Genomic DNA, 25170 nt, shown 5'->3' with positions numbered 1-25170 from the left:
TCATATAAAGCACATTTAATATTTTGTTGAATCTTGACTAAGATAAAAAAAATACGTACAGTATATTTAGAGAATTAATTAAGTTCACTAAGTGTTGTAAAAGTATTACTAGGAGGATCAAGATATAATACAGTGTATCATAGTTATAAAACTATGTGCTCCCAAAGGTGTGGTATAATAGTAAAACATTATGAAGAATAATAAAAGGATCAATTTGAATTTCTAAATAAATATCTTATAAGTCACTTCTAAGTGTATAAATTATGTTCTGAAAAATTATTTATCTTTCAGATTAATTAGTTGGATATCAAAATTATGTATGAAAAACCTTAAATGGAGGAAAGGATTCTCTTAGTCTACTCTAGGCCTATTTTTATATTGCCTTTCACGTTGCCTCTCTTTTTAAATAAACAAAAACCATATTCATCTCTCTGCCGCACACCATAAGGAAAAAGTTTGGGCATCAAAAATATTAATTAGTTGAAAAGATCTAAAAAGGCTTCAACTTTCTTTCTCCTACTGGATTCTCTTTGGTCTCTTCTCCTACGCCCTTTTTTTCTCTCTTTTTGCTGATGATCTTTCTGTTCCCCTTCCCTCTGATGATAATGCATGAAGAAGCAATTTCTTATTTGAAAGTTGCATGGACGTCTCTGTCATTCATGATCATGATGGAATGCAATCCTTCCACTTCATGAACCTCTGGAGTGCATTCACCTTGACTAGCCATTAACTTCCACCTCTTTTCTTGCTTGGACTAATTGGAACCTGCATGAATTCGTGCATGATTCCTTTTGTGTGCTCATTTTGATGGTGTAGAGTCCTTTTCCAAGTTATTTCCTTCTCATGTGTCCAAACTTCGCTTAACTAATCTTGTAGATAGACAATCTTTTTCCTTGCACACAAAATTGACCTCTAGAATATTTATTCCATTTGAAATTTAAACAAGATTTACCACTACACTTCTCCTGCGGGGTACCCTTTTGCCTCCCATTAGTTAGAAGCTATGTGAGTCTTCAAAGCTCAATCCACTATATTATGTTCCTTAGTCCACATCTCTGGATGGCTTTGCATCACATAAATTTCTATCCAACTTAGGCTACTATACAATCTCGCTAAAAGGTTTAAAATGTATAATTAATCATGTTAAACCATTAGGTACTAAACCACTCTCATGGAACTTGATTCTTCAAGCAGAATCTAGCCAAGTTTACAAGAATATATTCTTCTGTAGTTTGTTTAATCTATCCACTAGAATTTGAATAAAGACGACACAATCATAGAAGTTACACTAGAGATTAAATAACTTATTTTACTCTTTGCGTTAAGTGATTAATGTTGAGAGAACACCACTGTGTTATTGGAAATTTAGACCTTATCATCTCAAAAGGGCCACCTTTTGAAAGTTTCTATCAGCTGTAAGTGGCTCTAATTATAGCAATTTTGTACTGGAAAAATTTGATGTCAAATGAGGAATTTGCAAAAGGATAACTATGAAGCTTGAATGGACATTTATGAAAAGAACTTGAAGAGACAGACCTCAAGAAATGGAGGTAAGTTCTTGATTGGCTCCTTGGTTGTAATGACATTGCACTCTTCAATTCACAGCTTTGTTATCAGAAGATAGGTAGTGGTACTTGATTGATGGAACATGCTGGTTAAGAAGAGAATTTCACAATACATTAGTATCATTATTCACTAATTTCTATCCTTCGAATATCTCTCCAAGAAAACAAAGTAAATTAAAAATAAATGTTCATCCTTGCAAGTAAATAACAATATAAAAGAAAAACAAAAAATCACACCTCTTTCATCCTTCCTCTATTTTCTATCCACCCTATTTCTCTCTTCACGACAAGAAAAACACCTTTAAAATTTGTAATAGCGAAATAAAGTATTTTTTACATTATAAGGTATCCAAAATACTAGCTAGACTTAACATTTTAACTCCTGATTAATGTGAATTTAAGCTGCAATGTTTTGACTCTCCAGAAATACAAGACTGTATATTCCTAAATTAATTTGCAAGGTCAATAGACAAACAAAGTTTTAGATGAAGAGAGTTTTCCAACATGCCTTATATCGCATGAATCATTCAAAGGAATGGACAAAATGACGCAGCACTTCTCATGTATGCATGCTTGATTAAGAGATCACTCCAATAAGTACCATTCAGAATACAACTGAAACAATATGCTGCTAAGTTACATTTGATTCTGACACTATTGGCTGTGTTACTAGAAAAGTTAAGCTCAGTCAATAGAAAAAATCATATCCGAAAGCATCTCAAATCTTAGTTTATTTGCATGGTTCAACCACATTGGCAAACAAGTTATTTGAGCCTGGTGATTTCCAAGCAGTCAGGACTAAATATTTTTTATGTTAACTGATACAAGCTCAAGATTATCAGTTCATTTATAAGTTCAGTTCAAAAGATTCTGCTCGTAGTTCAATACATTTAGAACTATTCATTCTTCATTTTGATAAACTTCTTTATCACCCCCATCATCTCACTTCCAGGAAACCTTCCTAAGCAACCCCTTGCAGCTGCAATCTCACTGAACTGACAGACTGAGTCTCCGTTGAAAGCTTTAAGGTCTTTGTTCACTTCCTGAGATTCTTTTATTATGTCAGTCAGATCTTCCCCAGCATTCACTGAAGGAAGTGGAAAAGGCTCCAGAGAAACGTTGTTTATATTTGATTCTCCCATGGATCTAACGAAGTCCCTTAATTGACATAAAGCAAATGGAACTGGTTCGAAACTGTGGTCGCCATACTCTACAGGAGTTGAGTGATCTCCAGTGACACATAAATAGAATTGAAAGTTGCCAGTTTTTTCTGCCTGCCATAAGAGTCTTGCCAGCTGACCTATGGCTCTATCAACAGCTTCCAGGGCCTTAACCTTCAAAATGCTTGCCTTATCGTGACCAGCGTCATCTATTGCCTGTCAAATAAAATAACATAAAATATGGTCAAACCCTTCCTAACATGCAGGTAATTCTGTCGCCAACAGGGAGAAATCCCCTTGAGATTTAGATGCATGTGCATGCTTCTTTTTCTTGTTTAATTCCATTTTTTTAATCTTTTATGTGGCTGACCATGGGATATTTAAACCTAACCTTTATGTGAAGGAATCCAAAATCATATCCCTGAGCTCGGCCAGGTCTATGTTCATCCTCCCCTGGCACAAAGATGAATGGAGGAGTCTGTAGCGGAACAGATAGTGCTTTTGCTATTGCTGTAGCCTTCGATGTTAGAAGTGTCCGGTAATCCCCAGTTGCTCCTGGTGCTAGAAGAATGTCAATTCCCAATGACAAACCCAATCCTGCTATGATTTTTGTGGGAGCTACCATGCATGGAGATAATCCATGTTGCTTCTCAAATGGAGGGACCTGGTAGACATATCATATTAAAAAAATCAAATTAAAGATTCTGAAGGATACTATTTGATCCTACCACATGTCTAATTTGTATGTCCAAGAAGCAATTTAGATTAAAAAATTGGCACGCCTAAGTTACTAATCAGGAGTCCTGGAACACTGGTAAATCTTGTAAATTTTTTGACATCAATAAAATGTCATCAGTGAAAGAATATCTGTTATCCTAAGAAGTCTTTTTTTTTGTAAGTCTAAAGTTTTAATATAGTAATTTATAATAAAGACAAATTTACCATTTTAACATCCTATAAAAAAAATATTGTAGACCGATCAATAATGTTTATCAAGTTTCCTCAAATATTCTTTTAATATGTAACAAGAAAAGAATATTGACCGTGTATGGAAAACATGTTATTGCTTTTGCATACAACATCCAGAATGATTCAACAGACGTGAAGAATATTAACAATCTACAGTTCAGCAGTCAGGATAGTAAATCTACAAAAAATGGAACAAGAATGGTGACTAACCTCGATCCGTATGCCACAACCTCGTAAGAGTACAACATTTGCAATATTCTTTCCTTCTGCTAACCTTTTTGCATTGACAGGGTGAGCTACTAGAATCTTTGACATTTCTTTTGACAGTTCATTGACTACAGCTGCTGTGTTTTTTGCTTCCTCTGTGTCATCTAGAGCCTCTGCCTTCAGAAGTAAGCGGTTATCTTTCAATGGGTCAGTTCCAGAAATATCTCCACTTAATTTTGGTCCTTTCACAACAACCCCACATCTGTGCTCGGTGGCATACCTATTAGAATAGGATATTCTTATTAGCTTTGCTAGTTAAAATGGCATCTCAAAATTACTTGCAATCAGCTCAGCAAAATATGAGTGATGCTAAAACAATTCAACCTTGATAAAAGAAATCTTCACTTGCCAATGTGCAAAACAATCAATTAGCATTGAATTACTGATTGATTTCAATGCCATTGCTAAATGTGCATCTGATTGCTTAGAATATTTCCTCATTAGATATCAATCCCATGGTCAATTATTTGTTGGATTATTTATCAGAAAAGTAGTGCACAACTGTTCATGTCACAGTCTAGTAAATCATTTTTCACAATTATAAATGCAAAAGATATTTAATGAAATTCAATTATGCCCTTTTAAAATATGACAAGCTAGCCAAATGTGAGTATATCATCAAAAGTGCATAGAAAATTAAAAACGTATAAACAACTTCATGAAGGCACTAAATTTGGTTCCTAAGAGGACAGAAGTGCTTTGAGCATATATTTCTAACACATAAAAGTTGCCCATCAAACTAACAAGAGATTGTTGGTACGATCAACCTCCAGGGTTTTGATATTTTTAAATACCCCCTCAACTTAAATTTCTATTTAAACAATTATTAGTTTCATATTTTAATAAGTTGAATTGATTGCACCTGACTCTCACTTCATATTCTGGAAAAGATGGCAGCTTCATTCCATCCAATGCAGCACAAAGAATAGGGCCTTCTTCCTCAAAGTGCCTATCAGCCCTCCTGCTCGTCACAGTTCCACTTTCCTCATCCAAAGTGGCAAAATTTGACTGAAATTTTAAAATAGTTCAGTTACATGTTCAGAGAAAATCAAATTGAAAGCCGATACAAATATGACAAACAGAACAAAGCATGCAACTAAAGCAAATTCATGCACTGTTTATATGGTTATAGTGCAAGATTAGTAATATTTGCAACGTAACTAGGATATCAATTTCAGAAGACTGAAGAAGAAATCCATTTTAAAGCAGGTTTTGGAATAAACTTCAGAGATGAACATAATGCAAGATTAATGATATTTGCAGAGTAAGCTCACCACCAAGATTTCAAATTCAGAGGAAAGTGCCTCCAGTTTAAAACTAGATTTGGGATGAATTCATAGTTTATTTAAGACGTGAGTACCCAAAAGTGCATAGGTGCTATGAGGCCTGAGACACTAGGCGCAAGGTGAGGCATACACCTTACCAAAGTAAGACACTTTGAGTATAAATTTATACAATTCAAACATATATAGAAAATTTCTGCCAACATATTTCACTAACAAAATTATAATCAATAAACTATTAAACAATAATATAAATATAAAATTCACTAACATTCAAATATTGAAATAATTTATCTTCATAATCAAAATCAAACTTCAAATTAAAGAAAAAACAAACTTCTAATATTGAAGAGCCATGCAGAGAAAAATAAATTTGCAAGGAAGGTTGATGTTCATTTTCTAGGAGAGCGGAGTCATGCAAGAAAAATGTGTCATATGCATGCAACCTAATCAAAGGTTGATGTTCATTTTGTAGAGGAGAGGAAGAGTCACTCAAGAAAAATGTACAGTATGCTTCCTAGGGGAGAGGAAGAGTCATGCTAGAAACATGTGTTGCATACGTGTACCCTAATTAATTTAAAAGGTAATTAAAAGTATGGGTTGGGCTTTAAAAAAAAAATTCACTTCAATAAGACGAGGGAAATCACGCCTTAAGCGTGCCTTAACATATCAAAAAGGTGTGTGGTTAAGCACGCTTCTTTCAAGTATTGGCCACTACCCAGGCACAAATGGTGTGTCTGGCTGCGCCTAGCGCCAAGGCACAACCAGGTGTACGTTGTTCACAACTATGGATGAATCCAACAATCTTCATGGATCCATAGAGCATGATCATCAACCTATCTAAAAAGACATGTCACATATCTTTTAATCAACCAGAGTTTTTAGATTCAACCAGCCTATAAAGATGCATGCAAGAGACATGGTATCTTTATCTAAGCATAGCATAGGAAACAAAATGCTAGTTTCTTCACAGAGCAAAATGTGATATTAAATCTCATTCATTGGGGTTATAGACAGAATAGTGAAAAATCATTTTGTAACTTGGATTGATATGATGTTAGATTCTTACCTTAAAGGCAATATCTCCTGGTGACATGGCTAATCCAGCACCCATCGACTCAAATGCTCCTCGTCCCCGGTAATAGATTCTTGGATCATAGCCTAGTAGAGACAGATGTGCAGTGTCACTCCCACAACCCAAGCCTGCTTCAACAGGATCCATCAGACCATTAACACCAGCTGAAGCTATTGCATCCAAGTTAGGAGCATTTGCCACTTGAAGAGGAGTCGTGTACTTTAACTAAGGAAGAGATACATCCCCTAGTCCATCAATCAATATAAATGTCACTCTTCTCTTAGCAGTCTTGTCCATACTCATAATTTATGCTTCCTGAGGTTCTTATTGCCCCTTCTTTAATGAAAAATAATGAATTTGACAAGAAGATAAAAAAGCTTCAACTGAACTGGTGAAATGGCCTAGAAGATAAAATACAGAAGAGAAGTAAGTAATTTCTCATGTTTCTTTCATTCAATGATACCAAGAGAATAACAAAGAAATATAATGGCATACTTTTGAAGTTTTTCAGATTAGAATAATTTACTGGAACACCAATTCTTTATAAACAAAAAACAAATAGATGCATATGCACATCATACAACAAAAGGATCATTATGCAACTTTAGCATTATAAATTGAAGCTTCTCTCAATTTTGTGTTACCCACAGGATTATAGAATGAACTAGATTACACACATTGATCCCATGCATTTCCCAACTACAAAACAACAGCCAAAATTAAGTGAGACAATTTTAGGAAATCTAGTGTGCCATGTGAATCATGTCAAACGATTGTTTTGGATAATCCTAGCGCATTCTGTGTTACCTATATAATAGGCAAAAATTGGATCATCTAAAGCTTTTAAAAAATACTGAAAACTATTTCAGAACTTTAACAAATTCAAATACATGGTCATTTAGTTCATCAAGCAACACTTAGGTGGCGTTTGGTTTATGGGTTTGGGAATGAGGGAATTGATTCATTCCCAAACCTTGTGTTTGGTTGATGGAAATGGAATCAAGATTTGGGAATGAAACCAAAAAATTTGGGTATGGATGAAACCCACCCCTCCTTTGGGTTTTGATGGAATAGGAATGTGAATTAAGTTTTGGACAAAAATACCCTTAATATATTTGTTCAATTTTTTTTTAAATTTCACACTCTCTCTCCTTGTTCTCTCTCATCATTTTTTTCTCTCCTTATTTTATCATCACACTTTCTCTCTCCTCATTCTCTTTCATCACACATTCTCTACCATTTTCTCTTTATATTCTCTCCCATCATACACTCTCTCCTTATTTTCTCTCTTCATTCTCTTCCATCACACTTTCTCTCCCATTACACACTTTTTCCTTATTTTTTCATCATACTTTCTCTCTCATCGCATTTTCTCTCTAATCATATTTTCTCCCTCCTTAATCACTCTCTCTCTTTATTTTCTCTAATCACACTTTCTCTCTCATCGTACTTTCTATCTCCCCAGTCTCTCATTTTCTCTCATCACACCTTCTCTCTCTTCATTTTTTCTCATCACTCTTTCTCTCTCAACTCACTTTCTCTCTCATCATACTTTCTCTCTCCTCACTCTTTCATTTTCTCTCATAATACTTTCTCTTTCTTCATTTTTTCCATCACTCTTTTTCTCTCAGCATACTTTCTCTCTCCTCAGTCTCATTTTCTCTCATCACACTTTCTCTCTTTTCATTTTTCCCATCACTCTTTCTCTCTCAACTCACTTTCTTTCTCATCGTACTTTCTCTCTCCTTACTCTTTCATTTTCTCTTATAATACTTTCTCTCTCTTCATTTTTTCCCATCACTCTTTCTCTCTCATCACACTTTCTCTCTCATCATTTTCTCTCATCATATGTTTCTCTCACATTCAACTTTCTCTCCCATCTAATTTTTTCTCTTATTTTCCTGTAAGGCTAAAAAAGGAAATTTAAGTTCATTCCGATTGAAAATATTTAACTAACCAAACATCATTTTTAAGAATGATATCCAAACTCATACTCATTCCCATTCCATAGTACTATGATACTCATTCCCATTCCGATTCCTAGGAGAGAACCAAACGCCCCCTTACTGGATAAAACAATAGGAGAAAATGAAACAATACAAGTTAAAGAGAAGAAAGGAAGTGAATTGTGATATCTTATTTCTGCAATTCCATTTTTCTTGTCTAGTTGCACAAAATTGAAAGGAAAGAAATGATAGTAATTACTTATTTGTGTTTATTAGCTGTTTAAATTTCAACCCCGACAATGTCCATCTGATTTGGGTAGAATCAGAGTAATTGACCAAATTAAGTACCTTTCTCCTCTCTAGTTCCTTTTAAGTAAAGAAAAATTAACAATTTTATTTATTTATTTTTCTTTTCTTTCCTACTTCCAAACAAGTAAACACAACATTAAGGACGTGACAACAATAAACTGGAACAAAAATACATCAACCTAGTGTAAGCAAGAACATTTTACTTTTTCACCATGCGATTTAAAGAACTAGTTGATGTCAACATTTTCTAGGAGTTCTTCAGAAGGGACGAATTAGGGAGGGGTATCATGAAGCCACATATCTTGTGCCTATATCTCACACTGGTCTTTAGATCATAACATCTTCAACCTCTCCCTTAGGCACCACTGCAAATAACTTCCACTTTTCTTTCCATACATATGGCAGTAATCTTTTGAGTTGCCATTGATTACTAATACTAATAGGGAGAGTATCGAAATCTGCCACGAATGAAACGATGGCCAATCGAATGTTGAGTTGTGTTAAAGTCAAGGAGGATTTTGGCTGAGCCGATTCGCCAAAGCCGACCGACCAGTCCTCCAAGGACTATCCCTGCTAGAGCCAGTCTTCTAAACCAGTGGCTGACTAAGTAGCACATAAACCCATATGGATTGTTAGAACATGTGGGTTGTCAGAACACATGAGTTGTCCAAACACATGGAGTAGTATGAGTGACATAGCGTGAACACGTGAAATAATATGAGTGACTAGCGTGATCCCACAATATCTCCATGGTACAAGACATGGGCAACATAACCCTCTTCTATGAGGTAACATCTTCTTTATTACAGATGTGCCATCTAATTAATACAGGGATTATAAAATGTTATAAAAGGTCCCTCCCCCATAGGCACAGGCATGTTTTTCTCTATGCACAAACTCAGCACTCCTCCATCACTCATCTGCCATTTTTCTCCTCTACTACACTGACTTGTCTCGGAGTGGCTGCGCTAGGTACCCAGCCTACTTACTGACATTTCTCTCTTCTTTTCCTTTCCGTGGTCTTACAGGTCCCCTGGTCCAAGGTCTCCTTTTAGTCAACATTCCAACCAGCTCACTGGTGGTCCAACTTTATCAATTTCAGATCGGATCAAATTTGTCGCCGTCTATGAGAATGTACGCCTGATCTGAAACATGAAAATGGATAACGCCGAAAAACTCTCTGCCATCACCATGACTCTGGAGGATTTCAACAAACACATCGCCGCCACAAGTGCATAAGGAAAAATGGAATTCCTTAGGTATCATTCTCTTTCGATCGTTGCGCTAGAAGTTTATGGGTCTACGTCTCAGCGAGATCCTTATTCTCACCCTGACTCCGCGAATATTCGGGAGTCGAGGAATTTACTCAGTTAACAAGTCCAAAATGGTTGTCGACAACTCCAGAATGGAAGTCGACAAAATCCTATCAGCAACTCCCGATCGGTAACTTCAAGGGATGAAATCCCAAGCAAAGTCAAAATTTCCAAAATCCAGTGGCAACACCAATGGACAATTTCAAATGGAAAAATCCAATCAACGTGGATGGAAATTATCCAACAGCAATTCCAATCAGCTTCACTCAATATTCGACAATTCTCCACTCGACATTTGTCAGCTCCAAAGTGGTTAACTTATAATCAGATGCCAATGGGCAAAAGCCAATTGGCTACAAAGGCATCAGATGCAAATTGACAAAAGTCAAAATTTACAAAAATACGCCAATTAGCAATTTCAATTGGATCAAGAATTTCAATCAAAATGCACAAAGTGGCATCTGATCAGCTAAGGAGCGAAGTCAACATTTAAGGGGCCAAAGCAAATTCGATCGGCAACTCTTCTCAAATTAGACAAATTCCAATCAAATTGCCAAGCAAAAGCCCATCGATGATTCTAATGGATAAATTTCAAGCCAATGGGAAAGTCAAAGCAGCTTCATTCAGCAATTTAAATTGGTAAAGTTGCCAATGGTTTCAAAGAGGCAAATTCCAAGCAAATATGCCAGTGGCTAAACCCATTCAGAATTAGCTTGGCAATTCAAAGGAACCTCAATCAACATCCGATCGGCAACTCCAAAATAGCTTCAATTGCAGAAATTTCAAATTGGCACAATTTCATTCAGCATTCGGCAAATCTAGACTCTCGCGTCTCTTGACCGAGTTATACACGTGCTTCCTACGTGCCCAACGACCCTCCAATCGGAAAATCCAGACTCTTGCACCTACTTCGAGTTATAAGCGTGTTTCCATGTGCCCAACGACCTTTTAATCGGAAAATCCAGACTCTCACATCTACTACGAATTATAAGCATGTTTCCACGTGCCCAACGACATTCGGTAGGAAAATCCAGGCTCTCGCATCTACTGCAAGTAATAAGCGTGCTTCTACATGCCCAACGACCTTCCGGTTGGAAAATGCAAACTCTCGCATCTCCTGCGAGTTATAAGCATGTTTCCATGTGACCAAAGACTCACATCTACTGCGAGTTATAAGCATGTTTCCATGTGCCCAATGACCTTTCGGTCGAAAAATTGAAACTTTGGCATCTATTGCGGGTTATAAGCATGTTTCTACGTGACTAAAGACTCTCGCATCTACTACGAGTTGTAAGCGTATTTTCACATGTCCAACGACCCTCTGGTCGGAAAAATCCAAACTCTCACATATACTACGAGTTATAAGCGTGTTTCCACGTGATAAAAAAAACAGTCGCCCGCTCGGCAAAAGACACAACTGTACGTCAACATGCTAAACCAAATCAGTGAGTATCTACTAGCTAGGTATAGACACAATTACACAATACAACTAAATTGGAGAAAGTCTAACCAACCATACTTTAATTCCTACGACATTCAACTTGTCTAACAATAACTTAAACAAATAGCGTACACAAAAGGTAAGAGAATCACTAGAGGTATACCTTATTGTCCTATAGCTCAGAGATGTCCTTCGGCTTGTCTTGTCCCAAAACTCAAAAAGTTACATCGAGAGAAATACAAAATTAGGCTTCGCAACCTGACTCTGATACCAATAAAATTATCAAGCCTCGAGGGTATACATGTCCGTCAAACCGGACGGTACCCTCTAGTTACAATATAAGACATAATTGATATCAAACCACTAAAAGCCGATACAAATATTGATGCGTATATGCATGCATGTACATGTGATTATACTAAAATACACAAAGTAACAGTTCTACTATTATAACAAAACTTCAATGATTCGATGAGGGAAAAAAAAGCAATAAGTAGTGACAGCGGAACAGAAAATAAATCAACCCAAAATAAAAATCCAACTTGAGTGAGACCGGCAACCAGGACCTCTGAGCAACACAACACTTCATCGACTTGCTAACCTAATAGTCAACGAAAAATAAAGGGTAGTGAGTACAACGACTCAGCAGGTAGATAGAAAGATAGTGCATGATACTAAAAGATAAAGGAGAGAAATGAGCAAGCTCAGGTATACTACTTACTAGCGAAGGTAAGAGCAAAGCACCAACCTAGAAATCCATAACCTGAACAACGAAACATAGCATATACAAAATACAAGTATACAACAACTATAGACTACAGTTGAACTGTCAGCCAAGGCATGTAAGATGCCACTATCTGCGGGAGAGCACTCTGCCACGGATGGTCCTGTGGGTAGACTCGTGGCCATTGTCTGTGGGAGAACACCCTACCATGGATGGTCCCATGGGCAGACAGGGCATGAACGTAACTATCTAGCCACGGACTGCGGGCGAACACGCTACTACGGATGGTACCGTACCGTGAGCGGTCAACGTCTATATGTACCCAAACAATAAAACAAGAAGCAGACAACATCATGTACTAGGGTACATGCCAGTAGCTATACCACCATCTAAAGGTATTGCATGTGTATAAACAATCAACCATAGCAACAAGGAGATTGCATAGGTGTCTAATGGAATAAACATAAGGGCAAGAAGAACAAATAAAAATATCAGAAATCAATCAAACATAGAGTCAAGGTAAGCTATGTATACTATCATAACAATGAAATAAAATCATGCACCACGAAAGGAGAACAAGAGGGAACTACCCACCTCAAATGTATATCGGCCCAAATGTCTCCATGTCAGAATGCTCTTCTCGTATCACCGTCCTACATCACAGGATATATTTTAGTCAATCCTATCATGAATCAAATAACTAATTTAAATCCTAATCCAATTAGAAAACTCTAATTGTATCAACCTAATCATCGATTAGTTCAACCTAATCATCTGAATTCTTCCTTCACATGCTCCAATTTAATCAAACTGTTAATAACTCAGTCGATCCATTTAAACTACACCAAATTCTTAATCACTCAATCCACTAATCATCATTTCATAAATCTCATTAATCACTCAACTTAATTCCAGGATTCATCAACTAGCTAATCAAGTTTTAATTGTCCAAATTAATCCAATTTTATTGATCTGTATATACCTGTTAATTTATCCATACATCAGATCATTAACCTAATTAACAAATCACTTAACTAGTCATTCAAACTTCTATTAATCCAATCCAACTTAACAATCGAACTTAATGTTACCTCCTCTCTTCTTCTTCTCCTACTTCTATGAAGGCAGCAATGACTTCGGCGGTGGCTGACGGTAGATGGTGGCGATGCAGCAGCAATCTGTGACCGAGGTGGCTGCTCGCTGGAAGGAGAGATCAACGACAGCAGTGAGGTTCAACCTCGACGACTCGCACGAATGGTGGTCCGCGAAAAGGATAGTGGCCAGCGGTTGAAACCGCTGCTAACTTTGCGGCGAGCGGCGGCTTGCGTGTTAGTGAATAGAGGAGGGAACAACGGCGCAGCCAGATGCCGGCGGATGGGCAGCGTCGATCCCTTTCACGGCGGATCAGCACCGTCGTGCGCGTGAGTGGAAGTGGAGACGCGAAGGGGTGAGTGACGGTGTGGATCGGGATTAGGGCAGTCACGACTTCTTGCTTGTGGCTAGAGAGGGGCTGACGGGAGATTATCGTCGTCTTGCTCGCATCGATCGGGAGAAAGGGAGAGGCGAGAGGGTGATGGCGACGTCGGTTGAGAAAGGGGATCGGGGAAAAAGATTTAAGTAAAAACTAAATATTTTAAATCATAAAGCCTAAATAAAATTTATTTAATCAAACATAGAATTCTAACTCCCACTTAAATAGATATTTTAAATAGATTTTTTTTTCAAAACATAAAGCCTAATAAAATTTTCCAAAATATATCATACAAAATTTATTTAAATTTTCAAAATTTTCAAATTTTTTTAAAAAAAATCTATATAACTATCTTTCAATTTTTACTTATTATTATTATTATTATTATTTAAGTGTCATATATCTAATCGTGATGACATGTTTTCCTAGGGCACCTAGTTTTGACTTTTGAGTTAACAAAACTTATTTGCTAGTAGTAGTTTGTTATGAGAAGACCAAGTTCAATCTACCTAGCCATAAATATCACTAGAATATGAACAATCAACTCTTGCATATCTGCACCAGTGTGAAACATAAATAATAAAGTAAAATATACATCTATCGGTAAACATTGTAACAACAATAAACAATAAGTGCAATAACTCAATTACTTTGCATGAAAATTTAGGCATAACAAAATAAGCTGTTGGGAACTACTAGTAGGGAAAAAACAACATGATTGTAAGCAAGACATAAGATTAAAAAGAACAGATGTTAAAAGACACACAAGAGAAAATTCAAATTAAATGAAAACATCTTACAATAAGTAATCACAATGGAACCAACGTATCTTCGCTATGCAATAATGCAAATGTTCTATTACTGGACTACTCACAGGAATGGATCAGGACAAAACTATAGAAATATATCATCGGTCCCAATTCAAAGCATAAATGTAACACCACTAGGTTATAACCAGTTATAACTCAGTACATCATGGCATAACATATTAGCATTATCCACTTAAAGTCATTAATGCTCGTGCGTCACCACCACATACACAAATGTTACAGTGTTAGCATATCATGCACGCAAATGCATCAAATTACTCTTGTAACACATTACCATATACTTATGCATCAATGCAACAATCTGCACACATGCCATCAGACATCTTATGAAATTAATCAGTGCATAGGACCAATTGGTCCCCCGTTCCCAACTGAACTGCGACACTATGGAGAGGTCAAAGTGATTGTCTATGCCCGTGTACAACTGCTAAAACATCAGTCATATTGCATGCGTGCTATGCATTATGACATGGAACATATAAAATCTCTATGCAAGTATGCTCATGTTCTCATAGTAAAATGACCTAGTATCAGCTAGCACAAAATCAACTATAATCTCTACACAATCTCATGATTTAAGCAAATATCACTAGGACACAACACATGCCAACGTATAAACTCCATAAGCCAATAAAATTTAGAAGCAAAAATATAATGCCGTTTAGGATGGAAAAAAGATGAGCTCGAGTTTTCCTCTCCGTCAGTTAGGACTTGAGAATGACTAGACCGACACACTTACACAGGGATCAAGTCCTAATCTAGAGAAGTGAGGGGAGGGATCATGCGGGGATGAACCACAATCGAAGGGAAGAAGGCTCCGGTGTCGCATCGAACAGGGAAAGGAAGCGCGAGATTCTCGAGCGATCGAGAGAAGCAGAGAGGTTTTTAATACCATGGATAACACGGAAGAGGTGGGATCGTGCCTCGAGGAGGATCGCGATTGCGAAGGTTGTAGCAGCAGCAAAGTGAGACACCAATCTACGGCCACACTCAGCTAATCTTCTTAGGTTGTGGAATTTAAACTAACCTCATTCCTCCACATGAACAAAAATGGTAGGAAATCACAATGAGATCAATCACGTGCACTAAAATTCTAGGTTGCTTGTCCACAAAAAGGAGAAAGATGCTCACCTAGCCAAAATAGTTGCGTAAAGGACAGAGGATTTCCCCGAGCGACAATGATGGTGATCGGAGTTCCTCAGTTCCCAGAACTGGCGGTCTCGCTCGTTGCTGCTCGACGCAAATAGTCGCCGCCGCTCGCCGGGGGAAATCAGCCTAGCGGAGGTTTCAATAGAGGAGGAGGGATCGGGTGCGTGCAGTGCGGCCGAGTGGCTTCAGAATTAGAGAAAGTCTCATTTTGTCCCCCAAAAGGTATATTTGTTTTACAATACTCCCTCTTAGTTTGATATTTGTTATTATACGCCCAAATTAATTCATATAACTGAACGTAGTGGGTCAAGAGATTGATCCACCCGACGCGGATCGACTCGCTCGTGTCATGGTGGGGCCCACACAGAAGTGAGTGGCACGTCATCGCTAGCAGGCGCTCACCCGCTGCCTCCCGAGTGTTAAAACAAAAACCCTAATTCCGGCTCCGTGCCTCGCCTGTGAAACTTGAAAACTAGCCTCTTCGATCCGGATCGGGTATCGCTGCGATGAGGACCGCGTGGAGGGAGCTCTCCCGGCGCTACCTCGCTCTCGCCGCACCCCGCGCTTCCGCCGTCGAGCTTTCCGGCCTCCAGGTGAGCGCTCCGCGACTCCAAGACTCCTCCTTTCGCCTCCCGTTTCTCGGTAGGAACAGCCTTCTTCCGAACCACCCTGCAGTCCGTTGGTTTTCGGCGGACGCCGCTGGTTCAGATGGCATTGAAGCAGAGCTGGCGTCCCTTGACCTATCATTCAACGGGGAGACAATGGGTTTGGTGCTTCGGGATCTCAGAAGCGCTGGTTCCGTCTCGGAGGACGGGAGTATTCGGATGGATTCAAAAACCTTAAATCGGATGCTCGAAACGCTTGGAACCAACGGGCGGCCAGAGGAATTCTGGCGTGTGGTCGAGATCATGAGAAAGAAAGCGTTCGGTATCACTAAAGACACATACTTAGCCGTCTCCAAGAGCTTTGAGGAGGAGAGGAGGGTAAAAGACGCCGATTTGTTGCGTAAAACATACTCTTTGAACTGTGAACTCAGTAAGATTCTTCAGGAAATTGAATCGGGTGAGTTCCTTAACAAGGAACCATATAAGACCAGTATCATCTTACCATCTGAATTGGACACTGAGTTCCTGGAATTCTTTACCCGACGTCCAGGGAAAGCTCTTCCATTTTTAGAGTGGGTTGAGAAAACGGCACCCTCCAAGCTTAATGGTAGAGTTTATAATGCTATGGCCAGAATTTTGGCTAAAAAAAATCGCAGAGAGTTTCAGGATCTTCTCTGTAAGATGAGAGATCAGGGTCATGAATTGGAGAAGAAAACATACATTGAGATCTCACGACGTTTTTACCGCAGGAAGATGATTGCAGAATCTGTGGGTTTGTATGAATTTGCAATGGAAGGCTCAGAGAAACCTTCACAGAAGGATTTCTTGTTTCTCCTTAAAAATGTTATAGTGGGTGAGAATCTAGACTTTGATTTGATTACTAGGCTTGTTCAGAGTTTTGTAGCTGCTGGGAATTCTATTGAGAAATCAGTTTTCGATAGGGTTATTAAATCAGTAATGAGATTGGGTGAGTGTGATAAGGTGTTAAAAGCCATGGAAGAGGGTGGTTTTGCAGCTGATAGTTCTGTACATGTTCAGGTAGTCAGGGGGCTTTCAAATGCTGGAAGATTAGATGAAGCCCGCCAGTATCTGATCAACACTGAAAATGAAGATGGCGGGAAGGGATGGCCATATTTAGTTCGAAAGTACTTGATAGCTGGCCAACTAGAACAAGCATTGGCCTTGTTTAAGATGCTGATAGAAAAAAAGGGTGGTGAATCTGTCGGAAGAACCTTTGAAGCATTGATTACCGGATTTTGCCGCAAGGAAAGATCAAACGAAGCGCAAACGTTGCTCAAAGAGATGGTAACTGAGAGAAATATAAGATTTCAGCATATCACATACAGGCGACTGATTCAAAAGCTGGTCGATCAAGGACACCTTCGAGTAGCTTGTAGCATTATGGAACTGATGAAAGGTCATGGGTTTCCTCCTTGCATCGACCCATTCATCAAGCATATGTCCAAGTCAGGAACTGTGGATGATGCTATGAAGTTTCTGAAGGCCATGACAGTGAAGGAATTCCCTTCTAAGAATGTGTTTTTGCGTGTTTTTAAAGCACTTCTAGCAGCAAGGCGACGCCAAGTGGCGCACACTATGCAACCAGGCAAAACCCCTGCTATAGCTGCTTAGATCATACACTGCGGTTTCAAATTGCTGTGCTTCCTTTAAAGCCTTGGCATTTCGTTCAGTAATGTCTGTGCTGCTGATTTAGTATGGCTCTTTAAAAACTAATTTAGTGGATTGAGAGTCAAATTTGATACGATCAGCTGATTGTTGATTGTGAGTAGTTGACAATTTTATTTAACAGGAAAACTAATAATGCTGATACCTTCTCTTCTTAAACTTGATATGCCGATCTGTTTTCATTAGTAATTTTAGAGTTTGAGCATTGTCTTTCATAGTGTGCAATATTATGATTGAATTCCTTAATCTAGCAGACAACATTGGAACTTAGCTTAAGTTTGTTCCTTGATATCTTAAACAGAATCTAGTGTTCAAAATACTTCGTTGCAATTTAAAAATAAATGTCATTCAATAGATTTAGTGGCAATTTTAGATTTTTTTTTGCAAATTAATTTCTAAAATGTATTTATTTACAATTCAAAAGCCCCGAATTATCCTCTTGGTTTTATTAAATTAAGCCAACACTAAAACACACATTTTAAGGGATAGATTGTTGTTATTAATATTATTACTAAATAATCAAGATGGAGAAAGAAGGGCCGTCAGATTCTGGTCAACTAACTCGGCCTGAAGCTTAAAAGCAAAGCGCGTGCCCCCAGGGCGTAGCGCAGACGATGGGCGCATGGTATCTCTGGCGTAATAGTCAGGGGTCGATTCTCAGGAACTGACGACCTGGGGTTTATCCCGCCATGCGCCTATGGCCTGTGTACCTGCATAAACCTCCCTCCATATCCGTGGGGCCGGCACTAGGGGGCCGCTAAGGTAGCGGATCTACCTTTTTTAAAAGCAAAGCGCGCACCACCAAGTGTTCGCTACGAGTCCCGCCGGTTGCTCACCCATCTTCCGATCGCGATTCGTGAGTGCGGTCGTCGACGATTCCCTTTCTTCTCCTCTCGATGTTGCTGGCCAATGGGACGAAGCCACCCTCATCGCCTCAACCCCTCTCGCCCGAGACGGCCAGATCTCTCGTCGATTCCGTCGAAGCTTTCTTGTTCGACTGCGATGGTCTCTTCATTTTCTCCCTTTTAAAAAAATTAATTAGTCTCTAAAAACGTGCTTTCACTACTGAATCCTTCCCTTGACCCTCTGCCTTCTCTTTTGAGCTCCTAGGATGTTAGTGGTACTTATGTACTATTTGATAAAGGTAAGTATTTATTATTAATTATTTATTTTTTTGTACGTATATAATTAATAATAAAATTTTATAAGTTAAGTGGTATTTTAATCAAAAATAGTCCTTAATCGAATAGATATTTAGAGAGGACATGAATATCTAGATCAACGCTGAGTATGACTAGGTCGAGATAGACCAAGAGATGGATATCTAAGTTGTACTTGAGGGTGTTTTGAGTTTAGTGGTATACTCCCGCTTAAGAGAAAATCATATATTAAACATCATTGGTCATTTCTCTTATAAACGTATGTAACTGATCTTTTGACTTGAGACCTTTATTTATTTTATGCATGGAGTTATGTGCTTTGACGTCGTTAAAATAGTCTTTAATCAGATTGTGATTAATACGGTAGTTAAGTGTATAGCAAAGCGTAGAGCAAACAGTGTTGAGCCAGTAGAGGATTCATCACTCTCTTATATTAGGAGTTAACATTCCGATCGCTTGATATTAATGACTCGAAATCCATGGCTATGGAAGAAATGATTTATCATTTAAGAGGAGTCTATTATATCTTGAAAATCAAATAAAATAATTAATTTGGTAATGATGCATAATGTACCGAATTAATTGGAATGTAGACTTAGATGAAGAGATTGAATTACACAGTAATCGGTTCATGGTGGTTTACGGTTTATGACTGATATTAATTTTATCACGTTGGGTGGCTAAAAATTGTTGTTAGATGGTTATCTTAGTCTGTGTATGAATTTACACTGCCTTCATGTATAGAACATAGAGGGTCGCACGCATAACACGTAGACATGAACATTATTGATTATTTTAGTGGATACTAAAATTAATCAATTAATTATTTCATAATAAGAATTAATTGGATTATTAATTAATTTTGAAATATCGGAAGCTAGTCGAGATTAAGATCAAATATGGATTTATTTGATATAAAGAAGAGAGAATTCGAATAGCCATAATCATGATGATTAATAGAGAATTCGAAGAGTCATCATAATGATAATTAATTGAGAATTTGAAGAGTTATTATAATGAAGTTCATGAATGAAGAATTTATGAATACTATGACTCTTCGTCTTCCTAATTAATGAAGATTATAAATGATGAATTAATTGAAACTTTAACTCTTCGTATTCTTTGAAGGATATAAGTAGCTATCTTCGGAAAGATTCAAGAGTGAAATTCCTTCTCTCCATTTCTCCCTCGTCAACCTCTTATTCGCTTTCTTCCATCGGAAGATATCAGTAGTGCTCCCAAGATTTTGCCAATCTAAGAGACTGGCACATAACGGATAGTATCAAGTTCGTTATCTAGTGCGCGTGGATACCGCTAGGGGAGTCACATATCATTCAAGGTTATCGAGGACTCGAGTAATGTTTTTATGTTATTTTGTATTAAACTATATATACCACGAAAAATTCATGATTCGATATATATCTTCCGCTGCGCTCTGAACCCAACAATGGTATCAGAGCCTATTCGTGGTTGAATCATATAGTACGAAGGATTTTCTTCAAAATTTATTGAAAGAATCAGTGTTTCGAGATTTTTCAAATAAATATTAATTTCTTTATTTCAAGTTATATGTTGTAACATTTTATGTTAGAAATGAATTCTGTCTAAAAACTTGTAGAGTAATAAATGTTATAATTTAGATATAAATTCCTTATGGCATAAGTAGATTAACATGTTAAAATTAAAAATCTTCGAAACCTATTTGTTTAAAAGATTAAGAGGATTAATGGAGATAAATCTCGTAATGAGATTGTGCAAATGCACAAGAAGTCAATTATGGTGAGTAATAATTATAAAATTCATTAAATATATTAAAGTTAAGATCGATTAAAAGTCCTCTACTAATAACTATGATGATAGTTAGGGTGTGTTTGGTTCGGGGTTATTCTTGATAACTTTGGTTATCCATCCAAGGTTATCAACAAAAACCTTGTTTGGTTTAAGTATTCGATGATTCCCTAGTAATGTTCCATGCCCGACACGTCAGCAAAAGGGTCATGCAGCCAGGAATCAGAAAACTAAGGTTTTTCTTGATTCCGGGATTAACGAATTGTTTTTACCAAAAATAACCTCCGATAAGAAAAAACATGAAAAAAAGAGAAAAAATGTAAAAAAATAAAAAAATATTTAAAAAATTTTAAAATAAATAATTTTTAAAAAATACAAATTTTAAAAATAAAAAATTTAAAAATTTTAAATAAATTGAAATTTTAAAAAATTATAAAAATTTTTAAAATTAAAATTAAAATTTAAAAAATGTAAAAAAATAAAAAAATAAATAATATAAAAATATAAAAACATTAAAAAATAAAAAAAACACATAAAAAAGTAAAAAAATATACCGGAAAAAGAAAAGTAAAAAAAATTAAAAAATAAATAATAATAATAATAATAATAATATTATTATTATTATTATGTATAGTTGGTTTTGTAACTGAGGGTAATACGGTAAAATATTAAACTAGGGTATTCATTAAAACCTTCAAACAAACAAATTTTTGTTGCATTACCTAGGTTGAACCAAATAACATTTGGTTATGTTTTATTCCCCATAACCTTAGTTATGTGATTACCTGGTAATCACATAACCAAGGTTATACATGATGACTTGAACCAAACGCACCCTTAGAGTTTTTACATAAGTCAGTAAAATTCAGCTGTGGGCTTGTGTCAAAACATCTATAATTTATCATAATTATTAGTTGACTTGTTTAGCTCAGCTAAGGTTAATTGATTTGAGGGACAAGCATTGAGAATATAAGACTCGACAAAAATATACCGAAAGTCACATAGATTTATGATTGACAAGTTAAGGTTTACTTAATGAATATAGCATATAAGTACAGCTCAGCTGTGTGCATTCTATATTATTCAGGGTTTCGGTCATATTAGGAATTGTTACCAACCAATTCCCGATTCTAACAGTGGAGACCGTTGGACTTGAATAAAATAGTAAGAGTTATAAAAGACCTTTATTAAATATATTCACTAAATACTAAAACTCTGCTTTAAATTTTGGATGACAAACACAAGTATCTTATCACTGTGAAGCATTCTTGAGAAAGAGAATATTCTCCTCGATTTCAACTACCTAGATTGGTTTAGGACACTGAAAATCTTCTTAAGACACGAGAGAAAAATTTACGTGCTCGAAGATAAACCACTGAAAGAGCTTGCACCCGATGCTTCAGAGGAAAATCAGTCATATTATTCTCATTATATGGAAGATGCACTGGATGTCGTCTTCTATGTCTCTCGAGTTACAGAAATAGCACGAAAATATGAGTACTAGAGAGATTAATCAATACTTGCGTGAGTCTTCTGTTGCACTCCGAACCCAACATAGGGGTCATCTGGAAGGGCGACAAGCTCATTGAAGGTGTTCCGCTTGCCTTGAAGGCACTCCGATCTTTGGTAATCGCGCTTCTTGCTCACATCTTTTGCCCTAGAACTCTTTTCCCGTTATTTTGCATCGTAGAATTTGAATTTTTATGGTTTCCATTGCGTAGCGGCCAAAAAGTTTGTTCTTTTTCTCTCTCAGCTTATCGAGGATTGAAACAAACATCTTCTGCAGGGTAAGAAGCTGGTATTTGCTACAAACAACTCCAGGAAATCAAGGAAGCAGTATGCTAAGAAATTTGCATCTCTTGGTCTTGATGTTAGCGAGGTTGTGCCCTGCATAACTTTCATTTGTGATTGGATAATCTTTGAAATATATGTGGCATCCTTTGCTGCTGCGATGTTCCCGAAACAAAGAAACTTCCTGAAGGAGAAAAAGGTATGCCATTTTCCCTACCTGTTAGTTTGATTATCCATGTAGGTATTGCTTATTATGATGCAGCCATGCGAGATACCTAAATGATTGAAATGTCTTACAGGATCACTGTTTTTTTTGTGAAGTTAGGATTCATTGATAGCATAAATAGGGAATTTTCTTCTTCAAACCTCTTAAAAATTGCTTTTAGGTGTACGATTGCAATTTAGTTGGCTCCTTGTAGGTTGTGATATTTACTTTTGCTTGCTTACTAGTTAATACTGAATAAGTTGGATTCCATTTTGTAAATTCTCCGAAGGTTGTGTTCTTTCCTTTCTTAGTCAGTTAACTATTCACAGGAGGACGGCAAGAAGGAAATAGAGCTCAAGAACAATTTTTGTTTTGAATATGATAAGAGTGTAACTTCATTTTCCATTTCTATCATCCAATTTTTGCAATATTCTTAAAGAAAAAGAGAAGTCCTTAGTTGGTATTCTATGGAATTTATTTAGAATTATCACATAATAAACAAAGGATTTCTTTTCCAGGTTGGAGCGGGTGTTTTGGACTTGATCAATACATTAAGTATTACAAGCTTCAGTAAGATATACCATCTTACTTTTATCCACTGTTGATAAGTAGACCAGTGAGCAGCACTTACACATCTCAGAAATCCAATTGAGCACATCTCTGAAACCGAAATTGCATATGCTTTTGCTGCAATAAAAACCCCAAATTTATGTTCCTACGACAGAGCTGTGAGAACTTAAGACTGAACTTGCAGACGTTGAGATTCCTGTTGTGCGTGTCATGTTAGTTGCTTTGTTTGCCCTACAACTCTTTGGCACACATCGGGTTGGGTTTTTGTTTGCACCGATCATTGTTACTGGGCTCATATTCATCAGCGCGCGATCAGTATTTACAAAAATTTTCACTTAAACCCTCACGTGTATTAAGTTATGGTACCATGCTAGAATATTTAAATTGTCACTTAAATATTCATGGTTCGATCTCCAACTTATGATATATTTATAAAATTTTTACTTTAAATGGAAGATATAATTAAAAAATGCTAGACTCTTCGATTAACTATCGCGGACGCTTCCCGATTTATCCTAATTGCCGATGATTTATTATTTTTTTTCTTTCTCTCTACTACATGTACAAATTTTTGAAGAAAATTAAAAGAGGAGGTTGGATGTCTTTGGGAGGAATACTATTGTCCATAAAAGGTATATAAACTGATCTGTTTCCATTCAATTCTTATGAATACACGGATCACATTCAATTCTTATAAAATACATTTTGATTATTTATTTAAAAAAAATATTTTTTTTTAAAACAACTAAAATAACTTTAACAAAAATTACTTTAAATATTTTTTTATCAACTATTTCAAAATTAATTACTTTATAAGAATTTGGCTAATATGTTCCAATTAAAGTAATTTTAATTCCAATAATATTTGTCTAATTTTAATCAAGTTATACAAATTTTAATCAAATTAAAATATTCTTTTAACAATATATGAATAATTTTAAATAATATTTAAATAATTTTAATTATAATTAATTTAAATGCATTACAATCTTTTAGAATAAACCCTCCCAAATTTGATACGATGATAAGCAAAAGATGAGTTTCCCAAATAACAAGGATTAAATTCTCATTCAACGCAAGTAAATGCCCCGGTGATCAAATCACTCATGGCGATGACCATCCCCGTGATCCATGGTGAAAAACATTAATAAAATTAGACAACAACCTCCAACTCCAAGTAAATGAAAAATAAAAATACCTAAACACATTAACTCTCTCTAATAATATTAGAGCAATAGTATTTTAGAAATAGAACATAAAATAAACATCTACAGCCATACCTAAAAACTAGTCTCTTGTGGTTTTACAGCTACAGCCATAGATCCTCTCTTCTTCCCAACTTCAATCTTTCACTTTCTATCATGTGATTAGGGATCTTCTAAAAGGGAATGATAATTTTTTAAAGGGAATGATAATTTTTTTTAGTGACACTTTTCACTCCTTTCTACAGAAAGAGAATGACAAAAGAAGGAAAATGATCAAGGAAATTCTCAATAAAATAGAATTTAAATCAAACTCAATTTGAGCACTTGATCAATCAACTCCTTTGCCTAATTCTGTCTTTGCCCCTACAATCAACACAAGGCATCCTTTAAATTTATGGCCATGAATTGACTCCTCAACCATAGTGAACTTTTAGAGCCTTAGCCAATAGATAAGAATGTATTAAGTGAGTGGTCTATTTTCTCAATGAGATTGAACTTGATGTCTCTCTATGTTTGCCCTTTCTAATCATTCCAATAAATTACCATTAGCACTTACTTTGCATTGAGCGTTGAGACAAATTGCCCAACGGCCACCTGTTGAGTGGCTGTGTGATTCAATTAAATTCTATGAAAGGGAAAGGCCATGAATTCTACAAGA

At 36.5% G+C, this 25170-nt stretch overlaps 4 protein-coding genes across 6 annotated transcripts in view; 2 read left to right on the top strand and 2 right to left on the bottom strand.

Moving 5' to 3' along the window:
• LOC122047205 (dol-P-Man:Man(5)GlcNAc(2)-PP-Dol alpha-1,3-mannosyltransferase-like) overlaps positions 1-25170 on the bottom strand; it is a 77841-nt gene that overhangs the window by 9747 nt on the left and 42924 nt on the right. The window lies entirely within an intron of this gene.
• On the bottom strand, positions 2317-6560 carry LOC122047204 (probable 2,3-bisphosphoglycerate-independent phosphoglycerate mutase). The gene is made up of 5 exons (XM_042608321.1): positions 6314-6560; positions 4824-4969; positions 3905-4181; positions 3117-3389; positions 2317-2941 (listed from the first exon to the last, which is right to left on the bottom strand). The coding sequence occupies exons 1-5, from the start codon at positions 6464-6466 to the stop codon at positions 2462-2464; spliced, it is 1329 nt and encodes a 442-aa protein (XP_042464255.1). The 5' UTR covers positions 6467-6560; the 3' UTR covers positions 2317-2461.
• LOC122048711 (pentatricopeptide repeat-containing protein At3g02490, mitochondrial-like) lies at positions 16009-17739 on the top strand. Its single transcript, XM_042610244.1, has one exon. It carries the CDS (start codon positions 16009-16011, stop codon positions 17737-17739), a length of 1731 nt encoding a protein of 576 aa, XP_042466178.1.
• On the top strand, positions 18618-22815 carry LOC122048710 (phosphoglycolate phosphatase 1A, chloroplastic-like). The gene is made up of 4 exons (XM_042610243.1): positions 18618-18798; positions 22300-22367; positions 22528-22731; positions 22774-22815. Exons 1-4 carry the CDS (start codon positions 18690-18692, stop codon positions 22813-22815), a joined length of 423 nt encoding a protein of 140 aa, XP_042466177.1. The 5' UTR covers positions 18618-18689.

Source organism: Zingiber officinale, chromosome 2B, assembly GCF_018446385.1.
Source record: "Zingiber officinale cultivar Zhangliang chromosome 2B, Zo_v1.1, whole genome shotgun sequence".
NCBI classification, from domain to species: domain Eukaryota; kingdom Viridiplantae; phylum Streptophyta; class Magnoliopsida; order Zingiberales; family Zingiberaceae; genus Zingiber; species Zingiber officinale.
Note: the sequence above shows the minus strand (reverse complement) of the source record. Positions and strands in the feature narration are given on the sequence as shown.